At 66.8% G+C, this 26,023-nt stretch overlaps 2 protein-coding genes across 7 annotated transcripts; one reads left to right on the top strand and one right to left on the bottom strand.

Moving 5' to 3' along the window:
- Positions 1-131: 131 nt before the first annotated feature.
- SLC4A2 (solute carrier family 4 member 2) lies at positions 132-16,306 on the top strand. Of its 6 annotated transcripts, none has more exons than XM_032126902.1 (24): positions 132-300; positions 1,007-1,061; positions 5,691-5,834; positions 8,437-8,605; positions 8,730-8,965; positions 9,102-9,226; positions 9,388-9,611; positions 10,336-10,472; positions 10,547-10,727; positions 10,813-10,948; positions 11,086-11,269; positions 11,348-11,462; positions 11,544-11,728; positions 12,263-12,476; positions 12,574-12,795; positions 12,952-13,100; positions 13,256-13,450; positions 13,531-13,773; positions 13,901-13,990; positions 14,190-14,356; positions 14,439-14,692; positions 14,999-15,168; positions 15,455-15,628; positions 15,761-15,841. In XM_032126902.1, exons 3-24 carry the CDS (start codon positions 5,775-5,777, stop codon positions 15,839-15,841), a joined length of 3,711 nt encoding a protein of 1,236 aa, XP_031982793.1. In that variant the 5' UTR covers positions 132-300; positions 1,007-1,061; positions 5,691-5,774. The 6 variants fall into 6 exon arrangements, with proteins under 6 accessions (XP_031982793.1, XP_031983099.1, XP_031982882.1 ...); XM_032126991.1 differs by lacking the exon at positions 132-300 and adding an exon at positions 479-903; XM_032127208.1 differs by lacking the exon at positions 15,761-15,841 and having other exon boundaries at positions 15,034-15,168; positions 15,455-15,546.
- Positions 16,307-25,853, bottom strand: FASTK (Fas activated serine/threonine kinase). Its single transcript, XM_032127324.1, has 10 exons — positions 25,746-25,853; positions 24,798-25,401; positions 22,050-22,520; positions 21,340-21,488; positions 20,906-21,122; positions 20,617-20,776; positions 19,965-20,056; positions 19,083-19,704; positions 18,653-18,767; positions 16,307-16,952 (listed from the first exon to the last, which is right to left on the bottom strand). Exons 2-10 carry the CDS (start codon positions 25,354-25,356, stop codon positions 16,866-16,868), a joined length of 2,472 nt encoding a protein of 823 aa, XP_031983215.1. The 5' UTR covers positions 25,357-25,401; positions 25,746-25,853; the 3' UTR covers positions 16,307-16,865.
- Positions 25,854-26,023: the final 170 nt, after the last annotated feature.

The raw sequence follows: 26,023 nt of genomic DNA, 5'->3' as shown, positions 1-26,023 counted from the left end.
ACACCTCCCGCGATGGCACCGCCCACCCGCCCCACCCCCGCCCCGAGGTTCCGGGTTCGATCCCCGGCTCCGCCTGCCCGAGTCCCCGCCGGACCGCCCGTGTCCCCCCGCCCGCCCTCCCCGGCACAGAGGCACTGCGTGGGGGCCCTCCGGGGAACCCATTGCGGGGACGGTGTCCGCACCTGCCGGATTGGTGCCGGAAGCGGTGCGGACCCGCCCGGTGCCGCCCCGCCCCGGCGCGCTCCCGCTGCTCCGCCCCGCGGGGACGCGCAGACCCGCCCGGCGCGGCCGGACTGTCCGGTAAGCGGCGGCACCAGCAGCGGGATCGTGAGCAGAGGCGGTGGGGCTGGCAGGGTGCAGCACGGCTGGTCCGGTCCCGGTCCCGGTGCCCCTGCCCTCCCCTCCCGGTGCCGCTCGTCCCCGCCGGTGCTGTCCCCGCTCCCCCGCGCTGTCCCCGCTCCCCGCACGCTGCTCTCACCGAGCCCCCTCCGTTCCGCTCCCTCCTCTCCCGCCCCGCCCGCGGCAGCTTCAGTCCCGGTCCCGTCCCGGCCCGCCCTGGCAACTCCAGGTCCCGGCGCGGCCGCGGCTCTGCTTCCCCCCGCTGCCTTCCCGGGGCCCCTGCCGCGGTGGGGGGGTTCAGGGCGGCTGTGCCGTGTCCCGGGACTCCGGGTCTCCCAGCATATGCTCCGGATGCCTTGGCTCCTTCGGCTGCAGGTGGAGCAATACCCAGCCCCGGGCATCCCCCAGGACCACCCCGGCACCCCGGGACGCCCGGGGGGCCCCTCTGGACCCCTCCCGGACACCCCGGCACCACCGTCCTCCCGGCCAGCAGCGATGCTGCCCGGGACGTTGGAGCTCGGCCTTTCCCCGCCGCCGCTGGAGCCCCGAGCAGGGTGGTCTCAGGTGACCCCAGACCCTGCTCTCGGGGTCACGGTGGATCCCAGACGCCGCGTGGGGCAGGGGGAAATCCAGGACCCTTCACCATCTTTATCCCTCTCTCTTGCAGCGAGGCCGCTCCATGCGCTTCTCCCGCGGCGCCTGAGCCCGGTAGCCCTCGGCAGGTGAGAGACGCGGGGCTGGGGGGGGACCAGGTGTGTGTCCCTGTCACCTGGCTGGAGCCGTCCTGCGCCCACCCGCTCCCCGCGAGCGGAGGGGTCTGAGGGGTCCACAGGACCAGGAAGGGGACTAGGATCATCCAGCCACCTGCCACCGTCCTGCTCCCCCTGAACGGAGTGTCCGAGGGGCCTGGGGAGTCGCACGGTGCCCGCTGAGAGCCGCCGGTGCCGGGGCACTGCCCCTTGCGAAACCATCCGGCGTTGAGCAACGCCGGGCACGGCTCCAGCCCGGGGCTCTCCCACGGAGCGTGGGCTCCCATGGCCCCACAGCGCGTCCCCAGGGAGAGGGCAGCAGGTTGGGATGGGAACAGGTTTTGGGGGCTGCGTTGCCTGTGGCTGCCCCTCTTCCCAGCTGCAGAGACCCTTTTGGTCTTCGATACGGTGTCAGGAGTTGGGATCGCTCCGCAGTGGAATTATGTTGGCAGCTCCCAGTGCTGCGGGAAGGGCTCCGTGCCTGCCCCGTCCCCCCACGGAGGAGGGCTCCAGTGGGGACCCTGCTGTCGAGCCTTTCGGGGTCGCTGCACCGCTTCAAGCGGTTGCCAAAAAAACCCGGGATGTGATCGTTCTAACGATCCACTGGCACCGGCACCTGCGCCTCCCCGCCGGCAGCCCTTCCGCCCGTGCTCCCGGGGGCTCGGGGGCCAGGAGCGGGGCTGGCCCCGTGCCCAGGTAGGTCTGTACCTGTTTTGTCACCTGTCCTGGGCGGGCAGCGATGCTACAGGAGATGGGGCTGGCAGAAGGGTCCAAAGGACGGGTTGGGGGACCCTCCTGGCACCTCCTGTGCCCTGGGAAGGACTGAGGGTGACCCAGGTGCCACCCTGCCTGCGGATGCCATCCCGGCCGGCGGAAGGGAGGGGACCGTGGGAGCCGTGTCCCCGTGCTGTCCCCGTCGCAGCCCCCACAGTCACAGCCTGTCATTAGACGGGACGTGGTGGCCGCAGGGACCGGGCTGGCTGCCCGAGGACGCCGCACGGGGCATTCCAGGGGCGTGAGGCCAAGGGGGTGGCCACAACCCTCGCCCGACGTGGGACCCTGCGCTTATGGCGGGGGTCATGTCCCCTGTGTCCCCAAAGACGCGTGGGGCGGGAGTGGGGTCGCCACGGGAGCCACGGCGAAGGACTTGGCAGAGCTGCGCTGTTTGGATCCGGGGCTGCTCCACGGAACAAAGCCTCGCGCTCCCGCCGCTGCTCCCGCGGGTTGTTTTCCTCCTGAGCCGGTATAAAACTCCTGGCAGCGCTCGGCAGCTCCGGGCACAGTGCGGCTGCCCGCGGTCCTGCTCCGGACGGGCCTCACCCCTGCCGTGCCGGGGGTCCCACGCCATTCCCGCTGGGCAGGACCCCGTCCTCGGGAGGTGGGAGCGGCAGGAGCTGCTGCAGCCTTGGGCTTACCGGGCCAGCGTGTGATGGGGTGAGTGTGGCCGACGCTGTGCCGGGACCGGGGGTGGCACAGCGGCAGTGATACCTCCCCGGTGGGCTCCGACAGCCGTGGGTGGGTGGGCGTCGCCCAGACCTGCCGTAGGTGACAGAGCGGCTGTCCCTGTGGCCAGACCACCCCCTCAAAGAGGTGCTATCCTGCAGGGACCAAGCTGACAATGCTGGTGCATGTCCCCACAGGGTTGTGGGGAGCAGCTGTGCCTGTCCCCTCCTGGCCTGGGATGAGACAATGGGGGGGGACCACCGATGGCAATGGCAGGAGCCTCTTGCGGGTCTGGTGCTGCCTGGGGGGAGGTCTTGGCCTCTCTGAGGTGGCAGTGTGGTGGTGGGGGGTACCCTGGCACATCGGTGACAGTGGCAATGACAGTGGTAGGGGCACCACATGGGTGCAGAGCTGTGATTCATCTCAAGATCATGGTAGTTTTGGTAGGTGGGCAGGGGGGTGTGGTGGGAGGGAGGCGAATATTTTTGGTGTTGGTTTCCAAAGTTTCAGTGAATGAAGCTCTGCCAGGCGGGAGCCAGTGGTGTCTGGCCCAGCTCCGTTCCGTGGTGTCCCAAGGTGATGAGAGAGTGCAGGATCCCAACTGCCTCTGCTGGGTGGGATCTGGGGGGCTCACGGGGTGCCAGTATCTCCCAGGGGTCTCCCAGAGCAGCCAGGTGAGCTGGGGCGGGGAGCAAGGGGCAAGGGGCTGCAGGGAGCTGGGGGGACTCCCATCCTTGGGGGTGGGCAGAGTGCTGGGGCACCCACTGGGCCTCCTCCATTTCGGGGTGCAGGGAACTGGGGGTCTCCTGACTTCCCTGGACATGTCTGCCCAGGCGATGGGCGCAGCCTGGGCTGTGCTGGCCTCGCCCCAGCCATTCCTCCTGCCTGGCACATGCTGTGCTGGGGGGTGCTGCCAGCAGGGAGGCCACAACCGACACGGTGTGTTCCTTGTCACCGAGGGGGCACCTGGTGTCACCACCGAGACTGGGGGACGTGGTGCAGGGGTCACCATCAGCCTTGGTGCCAGTGTGGGCACAAGTGTGGGTGGCACATGTTTGTGTGCTGAGCCATGGCAGGGATCTGCCGAGTGACGTGGTGGTGGCAGCAGACGTAGTGACAGGAGTCATGGTGCTGCTGGTAGTGGGGGCACCGGCATGGGAGAGTGGGCAGGAGGACACTTGCTGCCCTGGGGGTCCCCTGCTCCCAGTCTTGTCCCTTCTCATGGGATTTTGGGTCTGTGCTATGGACATGGTTGTCCTGGTGTGGATGTGGGGACTGGCTTCCCAGGACGTGGGTGTCCCGGTGTGGACGTGGTTGTCCCGGTGTGGACAGGCTGCCCAGGACACAATTGTCCTGGTGTGGACATGTATATCATGGTGTGAATGTGCTGCCTGCAGTGCGGGTGCCAGCATTCATGCGGGTCCTGCTTCCCACCGCGCTCAGCCCACTGCCCCAGCGCTGCAGAGGTGGGTCCAGGAGCTCCTGGGCCCTCTGGGGCAGCCCCAAGGCAGTGTGGGGCCAGGGCCGAGCCCTCTAATCGCCTCAGCAGCTCAGGCAGGCCAGGGCCGGTCCCAGGAATGTGACTCCGGCGGCGCAGGAGTGGCCGTGGCGGCGGAGCTGAGCACCCATGGCAGCGACAGGTCATTCCCGGCGTGGCCAGTGCTGGCAGCCGCTCGGGATCGCGGTCCTGCCCCGCTTATCGGGGCGGCCCGGCCTTGCACAAGGAGCCATTGTGCTGTGGGGCCGAGCGCGGGGCGCGGCTGGTGCTGGTGCCAACACCGACACCGTCACGGTCCTGTCGCCGCCGTGGCCGCGGGTGTGTGTCCCGACCCTTCTGCCCGGGAGCAGGGCAAGGTGCTGGCACTGCAGCCATGTGGTGACGGTGGGACTGTCCTGGGGTGTCTACTCCGGATCTGTCCCCCCATCCCAGCGTCCTGGGAGTGGGGTTGGCCATAGGGCACCAATCAAGGCTTGTTCTGGCCCCTTTCCACAGGGCTGGCGTGAGCCCTGAGCTGTTCCCGGCCACTGCTCGTCCGTGACTCAGCGACTGCCATGGAAAGCAGAAGTGTCCCCCCCCCCCGTGCCCCCCCCAGCTGTCCGTCATCCTTTCCAGCGGGGTCATGCCCCCGGCTCCTGGGCGCCACATGTCCCCAGTGTCACCATCCTGCCGTAGCACCTGGGGGCCAGGGGGCCAGGACCCGCTTTTTGGGTGTTTTGGTGAGAGCACGATGTTCCCGAGAACAATCCCAGTGTGTTCCCAAACTAATCCCAAGCTGCCCACAGGACTAAGCCCAAAAAGCTGCTTAGTGCCGGGAGCAGCGATACCATCCCGCACCAGTGCCCTGGCATCCACCGAGGTGGTGGCCCAGCACCACGTCTCCCCCGTGGGAGGGTCCCATCCTGAATTTGGGGGAGGGGGGGGGGGGTCTGAATGCTGGCGGCGGCTTGGCGGGCGCCCCAGGAGAGCGGCGTGGCAGGGCGGATAATCTGCTTGCTGGAATGTGGATGTGCTGGCTCTGGCCCCGGACGGGAGCAGGGATTAGGGAACAGCCGGAGCAGGGTAGCACCGAATTTTGGGGAAAGGTGGGATCCAGGGCCATGGTGAGGCTCGAGGAGCCACAGCCTTGGCATTCACTGAGGCCACGACTCCTCAAGCCTCACCACAGCCACCGTGCTGGCACCCCAGCAGTGACGGTGACGAGGATGGTGATGCCACTCATGTGAGACGCAGTCATCCGTCACCACCCTCCTCAGTCCCCACCGTCACGTGGGGCCAGCTCCCGTGGCAATAAACCCAGCACACCGGTGCCAGAGGGGTCAGCGCAGGGCCCGGGGAGCTGCCAAGGGGCAAATGTGGGTGGAAGCTGGGTTGGGCTGGGGAAACTGGGGGGGTTGTGGGGTTTCAGGAGGGTCGGGTGCTGCTGTGCCCCCCCGAGTCTGGCACCCTGCCTGCACCCCACAGGGTTGGGTGCTTGCCCGGGGTCCCGCTGCCCCGACTCCGCTCCCCTCCTGGCGTTTGTCTTGGCCACAGCTCTCCCATTCCAACCGGTGGCCAAGACAAACCAGCCCGGAGCCAGCCCAACCCGAGGAGGGGCAGCCCCGGCCCCTGCCTGCGGCACTGCTCCGAGGGGACCCCCTGATCCCCCTCTGTGTTCCCAGGTTATGCTGCCCCGACAGCATCCCCTGAGCCCCCGCGAGAAGGAAAAGGGCTAAGCCGGCTGTGCCGGGGGCCGTGCCGGCACCATGACCCACTCCCAGGTGTCTTCTGAGCTTCACCACATTGTCTCCTCAGCCTTCCAGAGCGTAAGTGCCACCGCGGGGGCGGGCCTCATGGCTGGGGGGGATGAGAGGCTGCACCCCCTGATGCTGCCTGGAGGGGTGATGGGGGTCATGGCTCAGCCCTCCTGCCGTGGTGCGCCTGGGGATGCCCGGTTGCTGGGCTGTGGGGTGCTGGCAGTGCCCATAGCACCTGCCCCTCTGCTCAGCTGTGGGGCAGGGTTGTGGGGTGCTGGCAGTGTTGTGTGGTACCTGCCCTATTGCTCAGCCATGGGGCAGGACTGCCCCACAGCAGCTCCCCGGGGCAGGCCAGGCCAGCTGTGCCAGGGTGGCAGGTGCCCTTGGGGCCAGCACGGTGCCAGTGCCGCTGGTGGCACGGCCGTGGTGATGCCCGCGGTGCCGGCACTGCCCTGGCGACAGGTCCCGGGCCGAGTTAATGATTGACCCCCGTGTCGTGCCGCGGCTGCCCGGTGCCGTTGGCAAGTCCCTGTCGCGCGCACGTGACCGGGGATGGGACTGGCCCCATCCTAATGGAGTTCCTCCTGGGCTCCCAGGTAAACTGCGGCCTAGAGGGGCTGTCGGGGGCTCTCTCTGCAGTGCCAACCCCGGGCACCGTGCCCACCTGTGCCAGGGTCATGTCAGGTGCCGGACGAAGGAGTGTGTTGGGTGCTGCTGGGGTGCAGGATGGAGCCCGGCAGGTTTGGGGCCATGGGGCCATGGCCAAAGGGGCCTGAGGGGTCGGGGGGATCAAAGGGGTCGTGGAGATGGTGGAAGGGATGTGGCAGGAGTGGGGGGATGCAGGTGCAGGACGTCGCTGACGCCACTGCTGCCATCACGTGGCAGGCTCTGTGTGCCAGGGTGGTGGGTGTGATGGGGTGGCGTGGGTCGTCACCTGGGTCACCCCCTGTGTCACCCTCTGGGTTACCCCCCTGGGGGGCCCTGTGATCACTGTGCGGTGGGGGCGGGGATGGAGAACCTGTGCTCATACATGACACCTGGGCTGGGATTCGTGTGGGGTGGCCGTAGCACAGCCCTGGACCAGCAAGTGCTGTGGGGTGCCCACTCGGGGTGGTGGGAGCTCCCCCCACTGCCCGGCGTGTCCCTGCAGGCAGATCGTGGTGCCCGGGGTGCCCCTGTACCCCACTGCCCCCCACCCCAGGTCCAGGACCTGGGTCCCAGGGTCACTGGGAGGGGGCCGTGGCGGGGGGGGGCGGCTGCGCAGCCCCCGCAGGGGCCGTGGGTGCAGCACTGGGAGGGGATTTACCGAGGGAGCCGTGCAGCACCGGGGCATTGGAGCGTGACCGTGGGGTCGCTGCATTCCGGGGGAAGAATCTGAGCTCGGCGAGGGGAGCCGGCTGCTCGGGGGGGCCGCGGCTCGGCGGGTGGGGCTGATGCGTCCCGGGGTGTTGGTGCGTCCCGAGGGGCCGGAGTTGGCGGGGGGATCGGCGCATCCCGAGTGGGACCGGTGCATCCCAGGGGGCCGGTGCATCCCGGGGGGAGTCGGTGCATTCCGGGGGGGCCGGTGCATCCCGGAGGGAGTCGGTGCATTCGGGGGGGGCTGGTTGCTCCGGGGCCGCCGCCGGTGCCGCGGTGCCGCCGGTGCCCTCTGCGTTCGCCGTCACCTTGAGACGGGCGCGAGGCGGCTCCGTCAATATTTGGCGAGGCCGGGACGGAGCCGCCGCCCCCCCGGTTCCCTCCCCGACCCCCCCTCGCTCTCCCCCCCCCGGCCCCATCCCCGGCCGGTCCCGCCGCTCCGATAAAGCGCTGCGGGAGCTGCGGCGGGAGCGGCTCCGCCATGACTCAGGTAGGACCGGCCGGGGACGCGCCCCCCGCTGCCCCCGCAGCCCCTCCCGCACTCCCCCAGCAAGTCCCCCGCAACCGCCAGCCCCGCATCCTTCGTATCCAGCCCAGCTCCGCATCGCCCGTGTCCCCGCACCCCCCCTGCAACCCCCAGTCCCGCATTCCCCGCGCAACCCCCCCCACCCCCCACTCCTCCACATCCCTCTACGCCCCCAGCCCCGCATCTCCTCCCGCCCCCAGCCCCGCCCCCCTGCCCCCGCAGCCCCTCGCCCCCGAGCCCACCCCTTGGCCCCCCAGCACCCACGGCCGGGGTGCAGCAGCAGCACTGGGTGGGGGGGCACAGCGCCGGGGCTCTGCGGGTGCAGGGGCCGGGGAGCGGGGCGGGGACAGCCCTGGGGTTGGACCGGGGGAACAGCACTGCGGGGTGTGCGGGGGGCACCAGGGCACGGCACTGGGGGTGCTGAGGTTGTCCGGGGGCACGGCACTGGTGGTGCTGGGTCCCAGTCCCTAGGAGAGCAGGGCACTGGGATGCCCAGGGGCACAGCCTCAGGGCCTGGAACTGGGGTGCTGTGGCACATGGGGTGCAGGTGACACTGGAGCACAGCGCTGAGGCTGGGGGTGCTGGGGGTGTGTGGGGGGCGAATGATGCTGTGGGTGCCTAGCCCAGGGCGCAGGGCGCGCACAGCCCTTGGGTGCCTTTGGGGGCTCCCCTGTCCGGGGCTCCCATCCCGCGGGGCTGCAGGACCGGGGCGCGCTGGGGGCCAGTGGCGTGGCAGGCGGCGGTGCCACCGGGGCCGCGTGCCCGCTCATCCCCGCTGCCGGCCCACAGCCCGAGCAGGAGGCGCCGGGTGCCGGCTCACCTGTCTTCGGGGAGGAGGAGGAGGAGAAGGACCTGAACAAGGCGCTGGGCGTGGAGCGCTTCGAGGAGATCCTGAACGACGCTCACCCCCGCAACGCTGAGGAGGCCGGGCGCAGCTACAGCGAGGAGGACTTCGAGTGTGAGCAGGGCCAAGGGCTGGCACGGAGCAGGGAATGGGCAGGGAGCAGACAGGGGGCAAGCTGGGAGTGGGGAACGGGCAGGAAATGGGCAGGGAACACAGCACCAACTCCCGGTCCCCCCAGACCACCGCCAGTCGTCCCACCACATCCACCACCCCCTCTCCACGCACCTGCCCCCTGACGCCCGCCGCAAGAAGGGGATCCCGAAAAAGGGCAAAAAGAAGGCTCGGCGGGCCTCTGTCCCTGGAGAGACCCCCACCATCGAGGAGGCCGAAGAAGATGAGGATGACGCGTGCGACACGGAGACAGAGCGGTCGGTGGAGGAGCTGCGGCAGCCCGGGCCAGCCGAGGCAGTGCAGGTGAGGGCAGGGCTGGGGTGCGGGCAGCGCTGTGCCCCCCGGCTCGGGGTGTCTGGGCACAGCTGGGGCACCAGAGGAGCCCACGGCCAGGGAGACACGGCTCCCCAGCAGCCGGCTCACCCCCTGCCCCCCCCAGTTCTTCTTGCAGGAGGATGAGGTGGCCGACCGCCAGGCAGAGGAGCCAGCAGCCCCCGCGGCACTGCCTGGCTCCCCCCCAGAGCCCCGGGGGGGCGTGGCCCCGAAGGAAGCCCAGGCCAGCAGGTGAGCTGGGGTTGGGCAATGCTGGGGCTCTTGAGGAGTTGGCAGCATCCTCTGGCCGCCCCATGGCAGGGCTGGGGACTGGGCAGCCCCTTCCAGTACCCCATGACAGGATTGGGGTGCAGAGGGGGGGCTCGGCACTGAGGTGGGCTCCTACCTTGCAGCCCTGATGCAGAGCAGGGGGCTCTGGGGGAGGGGGCAGCTGCTGAGGCTGCATCCCCGGGTCGCCCTGCGCCGAAGTCACAGCCGGGGCACCGAAGCTACAACCTGCACGAGCGGCGGTGCATTGGCAGCATGACAGCTGCTGAGCAGGACCGGTACCAGAAAATGCCGACAGACGAGTCAGAGGCACAGACACTGGCCTCGGCCGACCTGGACTACATGAAGAGTGAGTGGGAGGCTCCCTGTGCACCTGGGGCTGCACTGGTGACCAGTCTGTGTCGGGCGAGCAGGGCCGGGACAGTGGGTGAGGCAGTGCCAGTGGAGTGGGGCTGGGGATGGTGGGTTAGGGACAGTGGGGCCGGCAGTGCCAGATTGCCTTGTGGCTGCAGTCAAGCTGGGCTGGGTGCAGGCACTGACCCTGCTCCCAGTGCTGGGGAGAACCACAGGGGACTCATCCCTGGTGCCAGGGCTGGGCTGAGTCCCTGTGGAGTGTGGCCAGGAGCTGAGCCCAGGGCAGCTGGAGCCAGTGACGGCAGTAGCAGTGGTGGCAGCTCCCCTGGGCACTCACTGGCCCCAGGGATTCACAGTCCAGGACTCTCAGGGTGGCGGGTGACACTTTTGCTGTGGAGCTCCCAGGGGAGCGCAGCCAGGGCAGAGCCCATGTGCCAGTGAGCACATGTGGGTGTTGGCACATGGGGAGCAGGTGACCCCAGTGCCAGGAGCTACCTCAACTCCTGCTTGACACTGCTGGTGGTGACCAAGTGACCCCCCGAGTGCTGCAGCACTTGCCCCCAGCACTGGGATGATCGCTCTGCCCTGAGCTATCCCAGGCAGGATGCATCCCACAGGTCCACGGCCGCTCATGCCAGGGCTCAGTGTCCCCTGTGCTGGGGTTTGAGAATCAGGGCCCCACAGATTTCCCACCCCATACCATTGCTGACCCCCCTCAGGTCACCGCTTTGAGGATGTGCCGGGCGTGCGCCGGCACCTGGTGCGGAAGAGCGCCAAGGCACAGATGGTCCACGTCAGCAAGGACCACAAGGAGCCCAGCACGCGGCAGCGCAAGCAGGACCGGCAACCCCACGAGGTGCAGGGTCCTGGGGCAGGGCACGGGCAGGGACGGGGGCCCTGGGTCCCAGCACTGACCCCGCTGTGCTGCAGGTGTTTGTGGAGCTGAACGAGCTGGTGGCGGACAAGAACCAGGAGCTGCAGTGGAAGGAGACGGCACGCTGGATCAAGTTCGAGGAGGACGTGGAGGAGGAGACGGACCGCTGGGGCAAGCCACATGTGGCCTCCCTCTCCTTCCGCAGCCTCCTGGAGCTCCGCAAGACCCTGGCCCACGGTAGGGAGGCGGAGACCACTCTGTGGGTCCCATGGTGAGGTGGGGTCCTGTCCCTGCTGGCCTCAGCCCCCCCTCCCTTGTCCAGGGGCCGTGCTCCTGGACCTGGACCAAAAGACGCTGCCAGGGGTGGCTCACCAGGTGGTGGAGCAGATGGTCATCACGGACCAGATCCGGGCCGAGGACCGCGCCAACGTGCTGCGGGCGCTGCTGCTCAAGCACAGGTGGGCATGGGGGGCACGAACACAGCCTCCTTCCCCTGGGCTCTGCTCCCTGAGCTGCGGGGCTCACGCTGTCCCTGGGATTCTGGCAATGGCTGTGCCATTGGGCCTCCATTGACAGCCCTGGCCCTGTCCCGCAGCCACCCGAGCGACGAGAAGGAGTTCTCCTTCCCGCGGAACATCTCGGCGGGCAGCCTGGGCTCCCTGCTCGTGCACCACCACAGCACCAACCACGTGGCTGAGGGCAGTGAGCCAGCTGTCACCGAGCCCCTCATAGCCGGCCACGCCGGCGAGCACGACACGCGCGTTGACATGGAGCGGGAGGTGGGTGCCATGGCCCCCCAGCCCTACCTCTGTCTTGGGGAAGGGCTCTGACCCCAGTCCCCCACTCTGTCTCCACAGAGGGAGGTCCTCACTCCCACGCCCCCAGCCGGCATCACTCGCTCCAAGTCAAAGCACGAGCTGAAGCTGCTGGAGAAGATCCCAGACAACGCTGAGGCCACGGTGGTGCTCGTGGGTATGGAGGGGTGGGCAGGACAGGGGGGTGGGGACCTCCTGCCGGGCACCCTGGTGACCCCTGTGCCCCTTGTCACCCCAGGCTGTGTGGAGTTCCTGGACCAGCCCACCATGGCCTTTGTGCGGCTGCAGGAGGCTGTGGAGCTGGACGCGGTGCTGGAGGTGCCTGTGCCTGTGCGATTCCTCTTCGTGCTGCTGGGCCCCAGCAGCACCCACATGGACTATCATGAGATTGGGCGTTCCATCTCCACCCTCATGTCCGACAAGGTCCGTGCCCTGGGGCACTGGGGTCCTGCCAGGGTGGGGGGCTCAGGCTGTGCCAGGTTGGGGGGTTTGGGGCTGTGCCAGGATGGGGGTTCAGGGCTCTACTGGGGCAGGGGCTTGAGGCTGTTCTGGAGAAGGAGCTCAGGGCTGGGGGTTCAGGGTTGTGCTGGTCTTGAGGCACCACTGGGTTGGGAGTTTGGGGCTGTGATGGGGGCGGGAGCTCAGGACTTGGATGGGATGGGCTGGAGGGCTCAGATTTTGCCAGTGCTGGGGTCTCAGAGACATGCCAGGATGACGGCTTGGGGTCCTGTCGGGGCTGGGGAGCTTGGGGCCACGCCAGGATGGGAGTTGGGCCTTGCCGTATTGGGGTCTCTTGGCTATACTGGGGAGGGGGCCAGGGCTCTGCCAGAGTTGGGGGCTCAGGACTGTGCCAGGGCCAGGGCCATGCTGAGGCCCTGGGCTTGGGGCTGTGCGATGCTGGGCTGTCAGGACACCACAGAGCTGTGGCATGGGCACTGACCCTGCCATGGCTCCCAGCAATTCCATGAGGCTGCCTACCTGGCTGATGACCGACACGACCTGCTGAATGCCATCAACGAGTTCCTGGACTGCAGCGTGGTGCTGCCGCCATCCGAGGTGCAGGGCGAGGAGCTGCTGCGCAGCGTCGCCCACTTCCAGCGCGAGATGCTGAAGAAGAGGATGGCGCAGGAGCGGAGGCTGCTGCTGGAGCCCAAGTCCCCTGAAGAGAAAGGTGCCAGGGCAGGGCTGGGGCCGGGGCAAGGTTTGGGAGGGTGTCCCAGCTGTTGGGGTCTCACTGTCTGTCTGTCCGTGCATCTGCCCGCCTCCAGCGCTGCTGAAGCTGAAGGTGGTGGAGGACGAGGCCGAGGAGGACGATGACCCCCTGAGGTGCACGGGCCGCCCCTTCGGGGGGCTGATCCGGGACGTGCGGCGGAGGTACCCGCAGTACCTGAGTGACTTCCGCGATGCGCTGGACCCCCAATGCATTGCTGCCGTCATCTTCATCTACTTCGCTGCGCTGTCGCCTGCCATCACCTTCGGGGGGCTGCTGGGTGAGTGGGGGCTGTGGAGGCCTGCCGGGGGTGGTGGGGTCACGGGGGCTTGCAGGGGGTGCTGGGTGCTGCCCGGTGCGTGTGCTGCGGGCAGGGCTGTGATGCCAAGGCCAAAGGGCCCATCCTGATGGTGTGCCTGAGCCTGTTCTGCCGCAGGGGAGAAGACGCAGGATCTGATCGGGGTGTCGGAGCTGATCATCTCCACATCGCTGCAGGGTGTCCTCTTCTGCCTGCTGGGTGCTCAGCCCCTGCTCGTCATCGGCTTCTCGGGGCCACTGCTTGTCTTTGAGGAAGCCTTTTTCACGGTGAGGTGCTGGGGTCTGCCCTGGGGGCTGGGGGAGACACCCCCGCCCTGGCCCCACTGCCCGGGGTAGACATTCCCACAGCCCTCCTGCCAGGGCTCTGTCCGGCCCCATGACCGACACCTGTCTGTCCATCATCTGTCCATATGGCTGGGCAGTTCTGCACGTCTAACGAGCTGGAGTACCTGGTGGGGCGTGTCTGGATTGGCTTCTGGCTCATCCTCATCGTGCTGGTCATGGTGGCCTTTGAGGGCAGCTTCCTGGTGCGTTTTGTCTCCCGCTTCACCCAGGAGATCTTTGCCTTTCTCATCTCCCTCATCTTCATCTATGAGACCTTTTCCAAGCTGGCCAAGGTGAGCTGTGGAGGATGAGCCGGGGGGCTGTGGCAGGGCTGCGGCAGGGTGGGGCTGAACGTCCCATCCTCCTGCTGCAGATCTTCCAAGAGCACCCGCTGCACGGCTGCCTGAGTGCCAACAGCTCGGCCGAGGCCTGGGGCAACGGCAGTGTGGCTGCGACCAACAGCACAGCCCTGGGCACCAGTCCGGCTGCCCGCGGTGCCACCAAGGTCACAGGGCAGCCCAACACGGCGCTGCTCTCACTTGTGCTCATGGCCGGCACCTTCTTCATTGCCTTTTTCCTGCGCAAGTTCAAAAACAGCCGCTTCTTCCCTGGACGGGTGCGTGGGGATGGCCGTGCGGCCGTGGGGCTGGGGTGAGCCTGGGGGCCGTGGGGCTGGGATGAGCCCAGGGGGGCTGGGGTGAGCCAGGGGGGCTGTGGCCAGGCTGGTGCTGGTGTTCCCCCAGATCCGGAGGCTCATCGGGGACTTTGGGGTGCCCATTGCCATCCTGGTGATGGTGCTGGTGGACTACAGCATCCAGGACACCTACACACAGGTGAGCAGCCACCCACCCACCTCCTGGGCAGGACTCTTCACCCCACAACCTCCTATGGCCACCTCTGGCTCCCAGCATCTGACCTTCCCTCTCCCTTTGAGTCTGGTTCCTGTGGGTCCTGGTGCCTCCGTGGCCCCTCTCACTCTGTGGAGCACAGCCAGTGCCCTCTCAGCATTTCTGTCTCCCCCGCCCCCTGCAGAAGCTGAGTGTGCCCAGTGGGTTTTCAGTGACCGCCCCAGACAAGCGGGGTTGGGTGATCAATCCCCTGGGTGTGGAGAGTGCCTTCCCTGTGTGGATGATGGTGGCCAGCGGCCTCCCTGCCATCCTCGTCTTCATCCTCATCTTCATGGAGACCCAGATCACCACGTGAGTGCAGTGGGGCCGGGCAGGGGGCATTGGTGGGGCAAAGGGAGCCTGTGCTGTGCCAACCATCTGCCCTTGTGCCCAGGCTGATCATCAGCAAGAAGGAGCGGATGCTGCAGAAGGGCTCCGGGTTCCACCTCGACCTCCTGCTCATTGTGGCCATGGGCGGCTTCTTCGCTCTCTTTGGGTTGCCCTGGCTCGCCGCAGCCACCGTGCGCTCAGTCACCCATGCCAACGCCCTCACTGTCATGAGCAAGGCCGTGGCACCTGGGGACAAGCCCAAGATCCAGGAGGTGAAGGAGCAGCGGGTCACCGGGCTGCTGGTGGCCGTGCTTGTCGGTAGGTCTGGCCCTCAGGACCTGGGGGGACTCTGGTGCGGAGGGGGCAGCCCTGGGTGGTTGCAGTGGGGAGGGAGCAGTGTGGAGGGGGCTGGGGAGCCATGGAGGGGCTGCGGTGGGGAAGGGGCAGTGTGGGGAATTGAGCTGGGGCACCCTGAGCCCCAGACAAATTGGTGTGGTCATCCTGTCCCCAGTGGACAGAGGGATGTGGGACCCTCCCCATACGAGGGGCTTAAGTGGGCAGGGGGAGGTGGGGCTGGACGGCTGTGCTGAGCCCGCTCCCCAGGCTGACACTGCTCCGGCCCAGGGCTGTCTATCGTCATTGGGGACCTGCTGCGGCAGATCCCGCTGGCTGTGCTCTTCGGCATCTTCCTCTACATGGGTGTCACCTCCCTCAATGGCATCCAGTTCTACGAGCGCCTGCAGCTGCTGCTGATGCCCCCCAAGCACCACCCTGATGTCACCTATGTCAAAAAGGTGGGAAGGGGGCCTGGGGAAGATCCTTAGGGGCAGGACCCTTGTCTGGGACAGCAGCCAGGCTTGGGTACACGTGTGTGGGAGCTGGGGTGTCTGCAGGACAGGCTGTGGCAGAGCCTTGTTTAGGGGGGCAGAGGAGGGCAGAGTAGGGACTCTGGGGCAGCCAGACCCTGATGGGGTGGGGGGGGGACCGTGTCTGGGGCTGTGGGTACCCCTGGGCCAAGCTGTGCCCGTGGTGCCAGGGGGACACAGGGCCCGGCTGAGCCTGACACCTCTCCGTGCCCAGGTGCGCACGCTGCGCATGCACCTGTTCACCGGGCTGCAGCTGGCCTGCCTGGCCGTGCTCTGGGCCGTCATGTCCACTGTGGCCTCCCTCGCCTTCCCCTTCATCCTCATCCTCACGGTGCCGCTCCGCATGTGCCTGCTCAGCCGTATCTTCACCGACCGGGAAATGAAGTGTGTAAGTACGGCCGGGAAATGAAGTGTGTAAGTGGCTGCGTCGCTTGTCCCGGGGGCAGGCGGGGAGCGGCGGCCTCCTGGGCAGGGCAGGGCCGGGGGCCCCTCGCTGCCCCTCAGCCGCCGTGTCCTGCAGCTGGACGCAGCCGAGGCCGAGCCCATCCTGGACGAGCGGGAGGGTGTGGACGAGTACAACGAGATGCCGATGCCGGTGTGACGGCGCTAGCGGCTCACGGCCCGCGATGGGCGCCGGGCACGGCGGGACCCCGCACCGCGGGGCCGGGGGCGGCGGCTGTGTGGCCGTGCCCCGCGGGGACGGGGCCCTGCGCTCCCCAGGCTCTCGGAGGGCACCTGCCAAAGAGACGCCGGCCCCAGGCTCGCCGCCGCGGTACAGCCCCTTGGACACTGCTGCCCACGCCCCGGGACAGAGCCCCCCGGCCCCCTCAGCAGCCCCTCGGCTCCCGCCCGACACTCAGGCGTCACCTGAGCCCCCCGGGGTTCATGAAACACGCAATTCAAAGGCAATAAACAGCTTTATCCCGAGCACGGGGCTCAGGGCAGAGGTGCTGGGGGGACCCCCCTGCCAAGGGAGGCCTGCTCTGAGCAGGCCCTGGGAGGCTACCGGGCTGGGGGCCGGGGCCCCCCCCGCTGCCTTCGACTAATAAAGAGACCGGACTTTGCACACTTTTCACCAGTTTTATTGGAAAGTTCCCCCCTTCCCGAGCACCCCCCTCCTCCTGGCCCAGGCCCTGCGAACAGCCCCATGTGCACACCCACTCCCGGCCCTGCATATGATCCACTGCAGCCCCCCGGCACCCCTGCACCCCACGGAGGGGCCGGGCCCAGTCCCCATCCTGGTAGCAGTGGTGGGAGCACAGGGATACCCCAGTGCCGAGGGAAGCCCAGGCCAGGCCCAGCCCCTGCAGCAACAGACTGGGCTCAAGTGGCAGAGCCTGGGCAGGGGGGCCACGAGGGACCTTCCCCAGTAACACCCCCCCCCCCCACACGCACCCCTCAAGTCACACCCCAGCCCCCCATAATGGCAATAAATAATCTCACTCCCCCAGTCCCACAGCGGGGGCAGGTGCCCACAGCCTGGCCCCACAGCCTGGCCCCCCAGGACGGGGAGCATCTCCATATCCCCCTGACCCCCCGGGATGGGGGGCAGCTCCGTATCCCCCTGCACAGGGGAAGGGGCTGGCAGCACCCACCTGGCCCCCCACACCCCCCGGATCCATCCCTCAGAAGCGCAGCTCCCTCAGCTTCTGCCGCAGGTAGTGCTTGGCCTCCTCGATGCCACTCACCTTCTCCAGCTCCGTGTAGGGCAGCTGTGAGGGGACAGGGATGACGTCAGAGCGGTGACAGCATGTCTGACCCCACTTGTATCCCCAGTACCACCAGCCCACAGCCCCATTCAGCCTTCTGTGGTGGTGGGAGGAAGAACCAGGACACAGGACCCTCCCTGGAGAAGGAGGGCAGCGCAGTTCCTGCCGAGGGGATGGACACAAGCATGGACAGTGGTGTGGGAAGTGTAGACAATTCCCAGCTCCAGGCTCATCCAGCCTTAGCTCAGACCTGGGCAGGTGGTGCAGGCACACAAAGAGAGGAGTCTCGAGCCTCACCCCACCCTCAAGCCCCTGTCAGCAGCCTCCATGAAAGGCGAGAGCTGGGGGTGTTCACCTGGAAAGAGAAGGCTCTGGGGAGACCTTCTAGCGCCCTTTCCAGTGCCTAAAGGTGCTCCAAGAGAGCTGGAGAGGGACTGGAGGGACAAGAGCCTGGAGGGACAGAGCAACGGGGAATGGCTTCCCACTGACACAGGACAGGGTTAGATGGGATATTGGAAAGGAATTCCTGGCTGGGAGGGTGGGCAGGCCCTGGCACAGGGTGCCCAGAGCAGCTGGGGCTGCCCCTGGATCCCTGGCAGTGTTCAAGGCCAGGCTGGACAGGGCTTGGAGCAGCCTGGGACAGTGGAAAGTGTCCTTGTCTGTGGAAGGGGGTGGCACTGGATGGGCTGTAAAGTCCCTTCAGCTGGGTCGTTGCTGTGCCTTCTGCAGGAGGGACACTCCTGGCCAGCCCAGCCCAAACACCAGCTCAGGGGAGAGCTGGCCCTGCTCCTGGCCTGGCTACGCTGCTGGGCAGCTCCCAGGTGATTCCTCAGCAGAATCACGGGACTCCAGAGCTCTGCACAACCACGGGGCTCTGGGCTGCTGAGCTCCAGAATGAGGAGGAGCCGGTGCTGGCATGGCCTGGCGGCAGCAGGGGTTGAGGCAGTTTGGGAATGGCTGTGGGATGGCACGGTGGATCCACTGCTGCAATCCTGGTCCCCTCTGCAGTACAAGAGTGAACAGGACTGAGGGCTCATTTCCAGTGCTATTTTCCTCAGAAAGACTCATCCTCAGGCTAAAACCACCCACAAACAAGCATGTGGGAGCTGCACATCCTAAACCAATGCCTGGAGTTTGCCAAAGGAGCTGCAACACCTGAGGGCTCTTCCAGCCCCAGCACTCGGCAGAGAGCAGCTGGGGCTGGAACCAGGGCAGGCAGGGCTCTGGCACAGAAGGTGACCCAACCTCCCTCCTGCCCCCTCGGCACATGGGATCACAGGTCACCACACGTGGACACGTGTGTCCTTCCCACCTGATTTCACCCTGAGGCCCCACACCCAACGCCGCCACCATGGCTGTGTCTGCCAGCCCAGGCTGAACACCCTCCCCTTCCCCTCACTCAGGTTGGGTCTCAGCTCACAGGACAGACTGTTCCTTGTCTCTGCTTTCCATCAGGACTGGTGACACCCACTAGCTGCATGGAAAAAGTCCTGGATGGGGTGGGGGGGGCAAGGAGACATGAGGATGAGTCAGCCCTGCTTCCTCTCACAGGGACAGGAGTGTTTACAGTGGGGATGCCAGGTCTGGGCCCATCCTTCCATGGGGATACCAGCTCTCAGCTCTGGGCCCATCAGATGCCAGCTCACAGCCCATCACCCACTGTGTCCCCCGGCCCTGAGGAGTTAGGGGCAGCCCCCACTTACCTGCACCAGACAGTATCCCAGCAGCCGCAGGTGCCGGTCCCTCATGGCCCGGGAACCCACCAGGATGTCGGAGTTCTGGCAGTAGTGCCACTTGTCATTAACCGACAGCACCACCCTGTAGAGGGGACAGCGGGGAGCACAGTGTCACTCCACACCTCAGTATCACCCCACCCTATGGACCCTACTCCCCAGCACTGTGGCAGCTGAAGAGTAGCACCCCAAACGACCCCAGATCCTGCTGGTGGCAGGGACAGCTGTATCCAGCACCTCAGGGCAGTGAGGACATGGGTCTGTGGGTGCCCCATGGCAGTGGGCAGGAAGGGGCCAGGGCTGAGCGTCTTAGTGGGCAGGAGCCCAAGGCAGTGCCAGGGTGGCTGTCCTGCCAGAAGGGACCAGGGACATGGCCCAGGGACATGGCCCTGCTCCATACCTCTGTATCTCCTCGGCACCCTGAGGCCCCTCGCCCGGCCCCCGCTTGGGGCTGGGCCGGCATGGTGAGGGTGGGGGGCCGGCGTCCTCGCTGGCTGGGAGGCTCCGCTCCTCAGGTTCCTCCTGGGCCCGTTCCCCCTGGAAGCAGCCGTGTTCTTGGCTGGGGCAGCCGGCGGTCTCCTCCTCCTCCTCCAGGATTTTGCCGATGGGGAACTGGAAGAGGGAGGTGGTAGAGGTGCGGGGGGAGCAGTCGGGGGTGCTGGGTGGCGGCACCGAGAGGCACTCGGAGGGGCTGCTGAGTGTGGAGCTGCCCGGGCTGGCCAGGGACGGCTCCTTGCTCAGCCCGCAGTAATAGTCCGAGGGGGGCTGGAAGCAGGGCCCCCCTGGCGCTGGACAGAGCGCCGGCAGGAACCGCCCGGCCCGGCCGCTCTCCCGGGGGCCTGGGGGGCTGCTGGGCGTCTCTGGAGCAAATGGGGCAAAGTCCTGCAAGTCTGAGGTGAGGGCGAGGACACTGGACCGCAGGGACATGGTGACGGGGGACGTGGCTGGGGGAGCCCTGGAAGCTGCCGGAACGCGTGAGAGAGGCAGCACCGTGCCTGAGCGGTTGATCCACAGCAGGAAGTCTGCAGGAGACAGAACAGGGATCAGCAACTGATGGGACATGGGCTTGGGAATTCTGTGCCCCAGCTGGGAGTCTGTGCCAGAGGCACAGGGGAACCCCCCATTTCTGCAAGGGGAGGGCTCAGGGAGCTTTGTCCCAAAGGCAGTGTCACAGGGAAGGCAGTGACAAAGCAGCCAGAGCTCATTCTGCCCCAAATAAACTCCCATCCTCAGCCCCCAGACCCCACCTGGCAGCCCTCTCCCCACAGCCCAGGGGGGTTACCTGTGCAGTACCCAGGGGGGAGCACCTCGTCCTGCCGGTAGCATTCCTCCCCCACCAGTTGTCGCAGCGCCTCGGCCACCAGCCCCTTGTAGCTGCAAGGAAGGGACAGTCAGGGGGACACTGCAGGGGCTGGCACATGCCCCAGCACTGCTGGTGCTGAGTACATCCATGCAGAGACGGGAACCCCCAGGAGCAGGAACCACAGAGCTGGAGTTTTGGGCTCTGCTGTTGGGGGTCAAGAGGGGATGGGCTCCAGTTCCTTCTGCAGAAAAGCTCCTTGCAGTATTGGGACACTAAAAGCCTCCCAAAAGGGCTGCCCAGCCCTGGCACCACTGCCCAGGGCAGGGGGAAGTCCCCATCCCTGGGGGAATTTAACAGCCACATGGATGTGGCACTTGGGGACATGGTCAGTGGTGGCCTTGGCAGTGCTGGGGGACGGGTGGACTCCACGGTCTCCAAGGCTTTCTGAACCCAAACAATTCTGCAATTCTAAATGATTCTGTGATTCTACAGAGCTACCCCACAGGCTTTGGAGCTTCCTTTATAGGGGCCTTTATCCCAGCACCATCTGGGATCCTGCCAGAGTAGGTCACAGACCCCGTGTCCCCCACTGCGAGGGACAGCAGAGGGGTGCTCCCCCTCTCCCCCCCACCTGTACTTCCTGTTGGCCTCGTCGGCAGTCAGGGCGTGCTCGAACATGAGGACGCGGTAGCGCGGGTCGAGGCGGGGGCCGCTGTACTCGCGGAACTCCAGCTCCACCGCCGCATCCAGCAGCGACAGGTACCGGCGCACAATCAGCGCGTAGGGGCTGCCTGTGGGGGGCAGCTCAGATGGAGCCCACCGGGATGGGCATCCCCTCACCCAGCCATGCTGCTGGGGACCACCCTCACCCCAGCCAGGGCTCTGCCAGCTGGGAGCACCCTGGCAAAGGCCCAACGTACTCATGACATTGGTGATGAAGCCTGGGGAGAAGACCTGGTGCAGGACAGTCTGTGGGAAGTGGCTGAGCTGGAACATGGACATGAGGATGTTGACGGTGGCCAGTGGTGAGCTGCTGGCCTTCTGCTCCAGGATGGCCTCCAGCTTGGGAAAGAGCTCGCCGTGGTTGGAGGGGCGGTAGTTCATCCGGCTGAAGGGGAACACCAGCTTCTGGATCACCTGTGGCAAGAGAAGAGCGTGGGACCAGGGTGGGACAAGGGACAGGTCGGGGCCACCTGCCCAGTGCCACGAAGAGACGGGTGCTCAGAGCCCGCCAGGACGGGGGCATGACCCCTGGTCCCCTGGAATGCCCCATCACGATGGAGAAGAGCCATGGCTCCTTTGCCCAGGTGTGCCCACAGATGGAGGTGACCCCATAGGTGAGGCGAGCGCTCACCTTGCTGTCGAGCTGCTCCCCACGCTTCAGCAGGAAGTTGGCGATGGTGTCAAGCAGCCGCGGCTCACGCAGCCGGTGCCGCGCCACGTACTTGGCGATGAGGGCCATGGTGTAGGGGGTGAGGTTCTCTGCCTTCCGGGGCAGCCACTCTGCCGAGCCAACACAGTGGGGAGGCCGTCACAGGGGCCAGCTCTGTCCCCGCCGCAGGTCCTCTGCGGCCACCATAGCTCGGGCAGGTGGGAGGACAGGACCGGACAGTAGCGCCAGTCCTAAAAACCTCAAAAGCCAGGCAGTTCCTAAAAACCCTCAGGTGAGAGGCTCAGGCAGATTCCTGTCATGCACAGCCAGAAGGCACAGCTGGAATGTGCACAGGTGGGGCCTTCTGTAAAACCCCACCAGAACTCCACTGTGCCCAGCCTGGAGGCACTGTGGGAAAACAGTCCCTGGAGGAATGGGGGGCTCCCAGCCTGTCAGAGGGCTGGGCAGTCAGTGACAAGGGTGGCCACAACACAGGGCTCCTTCTGCTCCAGTTCCGTGGCTCAGCAGGGCCCCAGCTGGGGCTGTCACCACCCAAACGTCCCCAGGGCCAGGGAAGGCGTCTGCGAGGTTGCCCCCCACCTGGCCAGGGGCCCCCATGTCCTCTGCCCGACCAGAGCTCTGCACCCCCCATGTGGGTGGCAATGCTGGGACCCCACCTGGGCACCCCTCACCTGCCATGCTGCGAATGAAGCGCTCCTGCCGGTTCTCGTAGAAGAGCTGGGAGCTGAAGATGGCCTCCAGGGCCTTGTTGTTGGCCTCCTGGGCACACAGGGCCAGCATCTCGTCCAGCAGCGCCAGCTCGTGCTCCCGCATGGCGCTCACCTGGCCCAGCGTGTGCCGCACCAGCCGCAGGATCTTGCGGTTGTTGATGAGCTGCTGGTCAGAGGCCGCGTGGCCCTGCAGCGCCTGCGCCCGCAGCCGGTAGTAGGAGAGCAGCAGGAAGAGGGTCTGGGGGTGCCGCTCCTTCTCCAGGTGCCGCTCCAGGCTGCTGAGGCAGGACTCGACCAGCGGGTGGGGGCTGGAGGGGTGCAGCCGCATCACGCTGCTGAACACCATCGACACATCCTTCTGGTTGAAGCGGCCCAGGCGGCTGCGGGACTCGTCCTCCAGCACTCGCACGAGCGGTGACTCCCCGGGCAGCCCTGCAGGGGGGACGGGCACAGGCACGGCTCAGATCCTGGGCATGGCTCAGCTGCATGGCACAGCCACCTCTGGAGCTTGGGCAGGAACCCACTGCCATGACTGCACGGATGTGCTGGATCAGTGACCAAACGAGAAGGGGAAGGGGAAGCACTGGCAGAACATCAGCGCATCTGCACCCATGGAAAACACTGCATGGAACTGTGGAGTCATTCCCACCCATCCCACTGGAATGGGAGCCCTGCAGCTCACCCACAATAGCAAGGTTCTTTTCCTAACTCTCAAACATCCCAAAGATAAATAATTCATAGAATCCCAAAATCCCAGACTGTTTTGGATTGGAAGGAACCTTAAATCCCATCCAGTTCCATCCCTCTGCCATGGGCAATGACACTTCCACTAGACCAGGTTGCTCCAAGACCTGTCCAACCTGGCCTGGAACACTTCCAGGGACTCTGAGCACCCAAAAAACTCACCTCAAAAAGTTCGTAAAAAAAAGTTGTGGTTGGAAAACAACTGTGACATCCCATGTGACCAAACTAAACCCTGTTTGTTCCATCACGGACTAATCCTTTGGCTTTTTTGACCTTCTCCCGTTTCCCAGTTCAGCTTTAGCCTGTGCAACCTGGCTCCCAGGGAAACACTTCCCTGCAGCTCAGGACATGTTATCCAGGCCTGGGCACAGGCTCAGTGCCTTGGCTGTCAGGAGGGATCTCCTCAGCAGAGGCAAAGAGCGTTGGGGGGCCTGGAGCTTCCCATCGCCCTAGGATTTGGGCAGGCACAGGCCGAGGGGCAGCGCAGGGCAAGTCACTGTGGGTTATTGTTAATCAGAACTCAGGAGGGGGAACGTGCAGATTTGGTCTGAGCAGCTGCTTTGTTCCATAAAAAGGCCTCAAAAGAAAGCTGGAGTTTGTGTTAATGAGGGACAAGGGGGCAGAACAAAGTGGGGGGCACAGCAGAGCTGTGGGGGGCCCAGCATGGGGAGCCTGGCGAGGGCAGCAGCGCCGGCAGCTCCGGCTCAGTGTCAACAAACACCCGGCGCCGCAGGCCTGGGGCCGACGGGCAGAACCGGCCCCCCCACCCCCGGCAGGGGCTCGAGTTACTGCGTCAACAGTGGCCGGGCGGTTCCACCGAGCCCTGGCCCAGGAAGGCCGTGGGGAACGGGAAGGAGAACAGGATGGGGGGAGCCACGGGCAGGAGGGCAGGCACCCGCCGGATTGTGGAATCCTGGAATTGTTTGGGTGGGAAGGGACCTTAAAGATCACCCAGTTCCAACCTCCTGCCATGACCAGGGACACCTTCCACTATCCCAGATTGCTCCAAACCCTGTCCAGCCTGGCCTTGGACACTTCTAGGGACAGGGCAGCCACAGCTTCTCTGGGCATCCTGTGCCAGAGCCTCACCACCCTCTCAGGGAAGAATTCCTTCCCAATATCCCATCTAACCCTGCCACCTGGCAGTGGGAGACCATTCCCCCAGTCTTGTCCCTCCAGGACCCTGTCCAAAGTCCCTCTCCAGAGTAGAGGAGCTCCAGCCCTTGGAGCATCTCCATGGCCTCCCCTGGACTCGCTCCATGTCTTTCTGCTGCTGGGCTTCAGAGCTGGAAGCAGCACTGCAGGTAGGGCCTCACCTGCGTGGGGGAGAGGGAAAGATTCCCCCTACTGCCCTGCTGTCCACCCCTCTTTGGATGTAGACCCCACCCCCTTCCTCGAAGCAGAAGAACTTGTAGGGTCACCTCAGCCCACAGAAGGAGGAGCCTCCGGGATGCAGCCTCCCTTGGGACACAGCCCTTCAGGACGGGGCCTCCCCAGCTCAGTAGCACCCCAAGGAAGCTGCACAGGAACCCAAATACCTCAAACCCTCTCTCCCACATAGCAACACCTGGTGACATGGGGCTTGTCCCCTCCAAGAGTTCAGCCAAACCCATGGTCTCCCCCATCAGTGCTCAGGTGTTTCCTGGTTTTCAGGGCTTGGAACTCAGCTCCAGAAGTGGCTGATACACATCCTTCCAGGCAGGGCTGCCCAGCACCGTGACTCCCCTTGGCTCCAGCACTGACCTTGTGGTCAGCCAGGGATACTCAGCCCTCCTGCCCCGGAGGAGCAGAGCATCCCTGCTGAGCTGAGCTCCCCGAGCCCTCCTGCCCCCTGACCAGAGCCCCCAAGGGTCATAGCTCCATCTGCTACAAATCCACCACCACATAAATCCCCCCAGACCCGGGCCCTGGTCCCTCTTGCAGCGCTGTGCTCCCGCCCGTCCGAGACCCCTGGGGGTGGCTCACCCAGCGCGGCCGCTGCGTACAGGCAGTTGACGATGCTGAAGTTGTCGAACTTGGCGCAGCCGCTGACGATGGCCTGGCAGAGCACGTGGAACTCGGGCTGCTCCAGCACCTGCCCCGCGGGCCCACGGCCGTCCCCAGCCCCCATGGGCGGCCCTGGTTGCTGCTGCAGGAGCTGCCCCAGCTTGTGAAGCGCTATGGGGTAGTGACTAGCCGACACCTTGCCCGGGTTCTGCGTGACCCAGCGGAGCACCTCACCCACGCTGCGTGAACGCTCGATCAGCCGCTTCATGGTGAAGAAGGTGTCGTAGCTCATCTTCTCGTGGATGAAGTTCCAGCTCTTCCTCTTGCCATGGGTCCGGCCCCGGCCGCCGTCCGGGTGCACGGTGGGCAGCAGCCCATGGCCGTAGGGGTCCAGGGGCAGCAGCAGCCGCGGCCTGGCCTTGCCGGCGCAGCAGCAGGCGGGGAACATCGCGGCACCGCGGCGCTCACGGGCAGCCGGGCCCCGCGGGCCCGCCCGGGTCAGAGCGCGGAGCCATGGGCACAGCAGCGGGCACAGCATGGCGGGGGCGGCGCGGCGCGGGGGGCTCCGCGGCTCCGGAGGACCCTGCGGGACAGACCGGCGGGGACGTGACGGGGGGAACGGTGGGACAGCCGGGGCCCGCGGGGGTCACGGGCGGCCGCGGGCACTCCCCGACCTGGCAGGGACTCCCCCCGTGCACAGGGGTCCCCGCCCCCGGGTGCCCCCGCCCGCACAACCACCCGCACCGGGCCCGCCACCGTGTCCGGGCCCGCGTCCCGCGCAGCCCCGTGGTGCCCTCCGGCCTGCCCGGTGTCCCCCGCCCCACAGCGCCCGCCCCTCTCCCGGGCACACACCGACCTCCAGCCGGTACCAGGCCCACCCTAGCCCCCCCGGCTGGATTCCCCGCCCCTCATCCGGGCCGGCCGTACATGGCGCTGGCGGCCGCTCGGTCCCGCCGCCACTCAGCGCCGCCGGGACATGGACACGGCCCGGGAGCGCAGCCCCGCCGCCATCTTCCCGCGGCCCCGCCCCACGCGCGGGACTTCCGGGGCGGGGCCGGCGCGCGCGGCATGCAAATCACCGCTGCGCCTCCGCCAATGAGCGACAGCCCCGCTAAGAGCGGGGCGGGGCCGCCGGCGCAGGCGCGCTAAGGCCCTGCGGAGCGCGTGGCTGGAGGCGCCAGGCCCCGCCCCCTCCCGGAGCCCCG

The sequence above is a fragment of the Corvus moneduloides genome, chromosome 1 (assembly GCF_009650955.1).
Source record: "Corvus moneduloides isolate bCorMon1 chromosome 1, bCorMon1.pri, whole genome shotgun sequence".
Classification (NCBI taxonomy): Eukaryota; Metazoa; Chordata; class Aves; order Passeriformes; family Corvidae; genus Corvus; species Corvus moneduloides.
The sequence above is the reverse complement of the archived record's forward strand: the minus strand, read 5'-3'. Positions and strand labels throughout refer to the sequence as shown.

Coding starts and splice junctions, on each gene's coding strand:
- FASTK (XM_032127324.1), bottom strand. CDS start 25,356: ATGCTGTGCCCGCTGCTGTGCCCATGGCTCCGCGCTCTGACCCGGGCG. Junction 20,057..20,616: donor GAGGCCAACAGGAAGTACAG/GTGGGGGGGAGA, acceptor CCTTCCTTGCAG/CTACAAGGGGCTGGTGGCCG. Junction 19,705..19,964: donor CCCCCCTGGGTACTGCACAG/GTAACCCCCCTG, acceptor TGTCTCCTGCAG/ACTTCCTGCTGTGGATCAAC.
- SLC4A2 (XM_032126815.1), top strand. CDS start 5,775: ATGACCCACTCCCAGGTGTCTTCTGAGCTTCACCACATTGTCTCCTCA. Junction 9,227..9,387: donor AAGGAAGCCCAGGCCAGCAG/GTGAGCTGGGGT, acceptor CCTACCTTGCAG/CCCTGATGCAGAGCAGGGGG. Junction 12,477..12,573: donor CAAGTCCCCTGAAGAGAAAG/GTGCCAGGGCAG, acceptor GCCCGCCTCCAG/CGCTGCTGAAGCTGAAGGTG.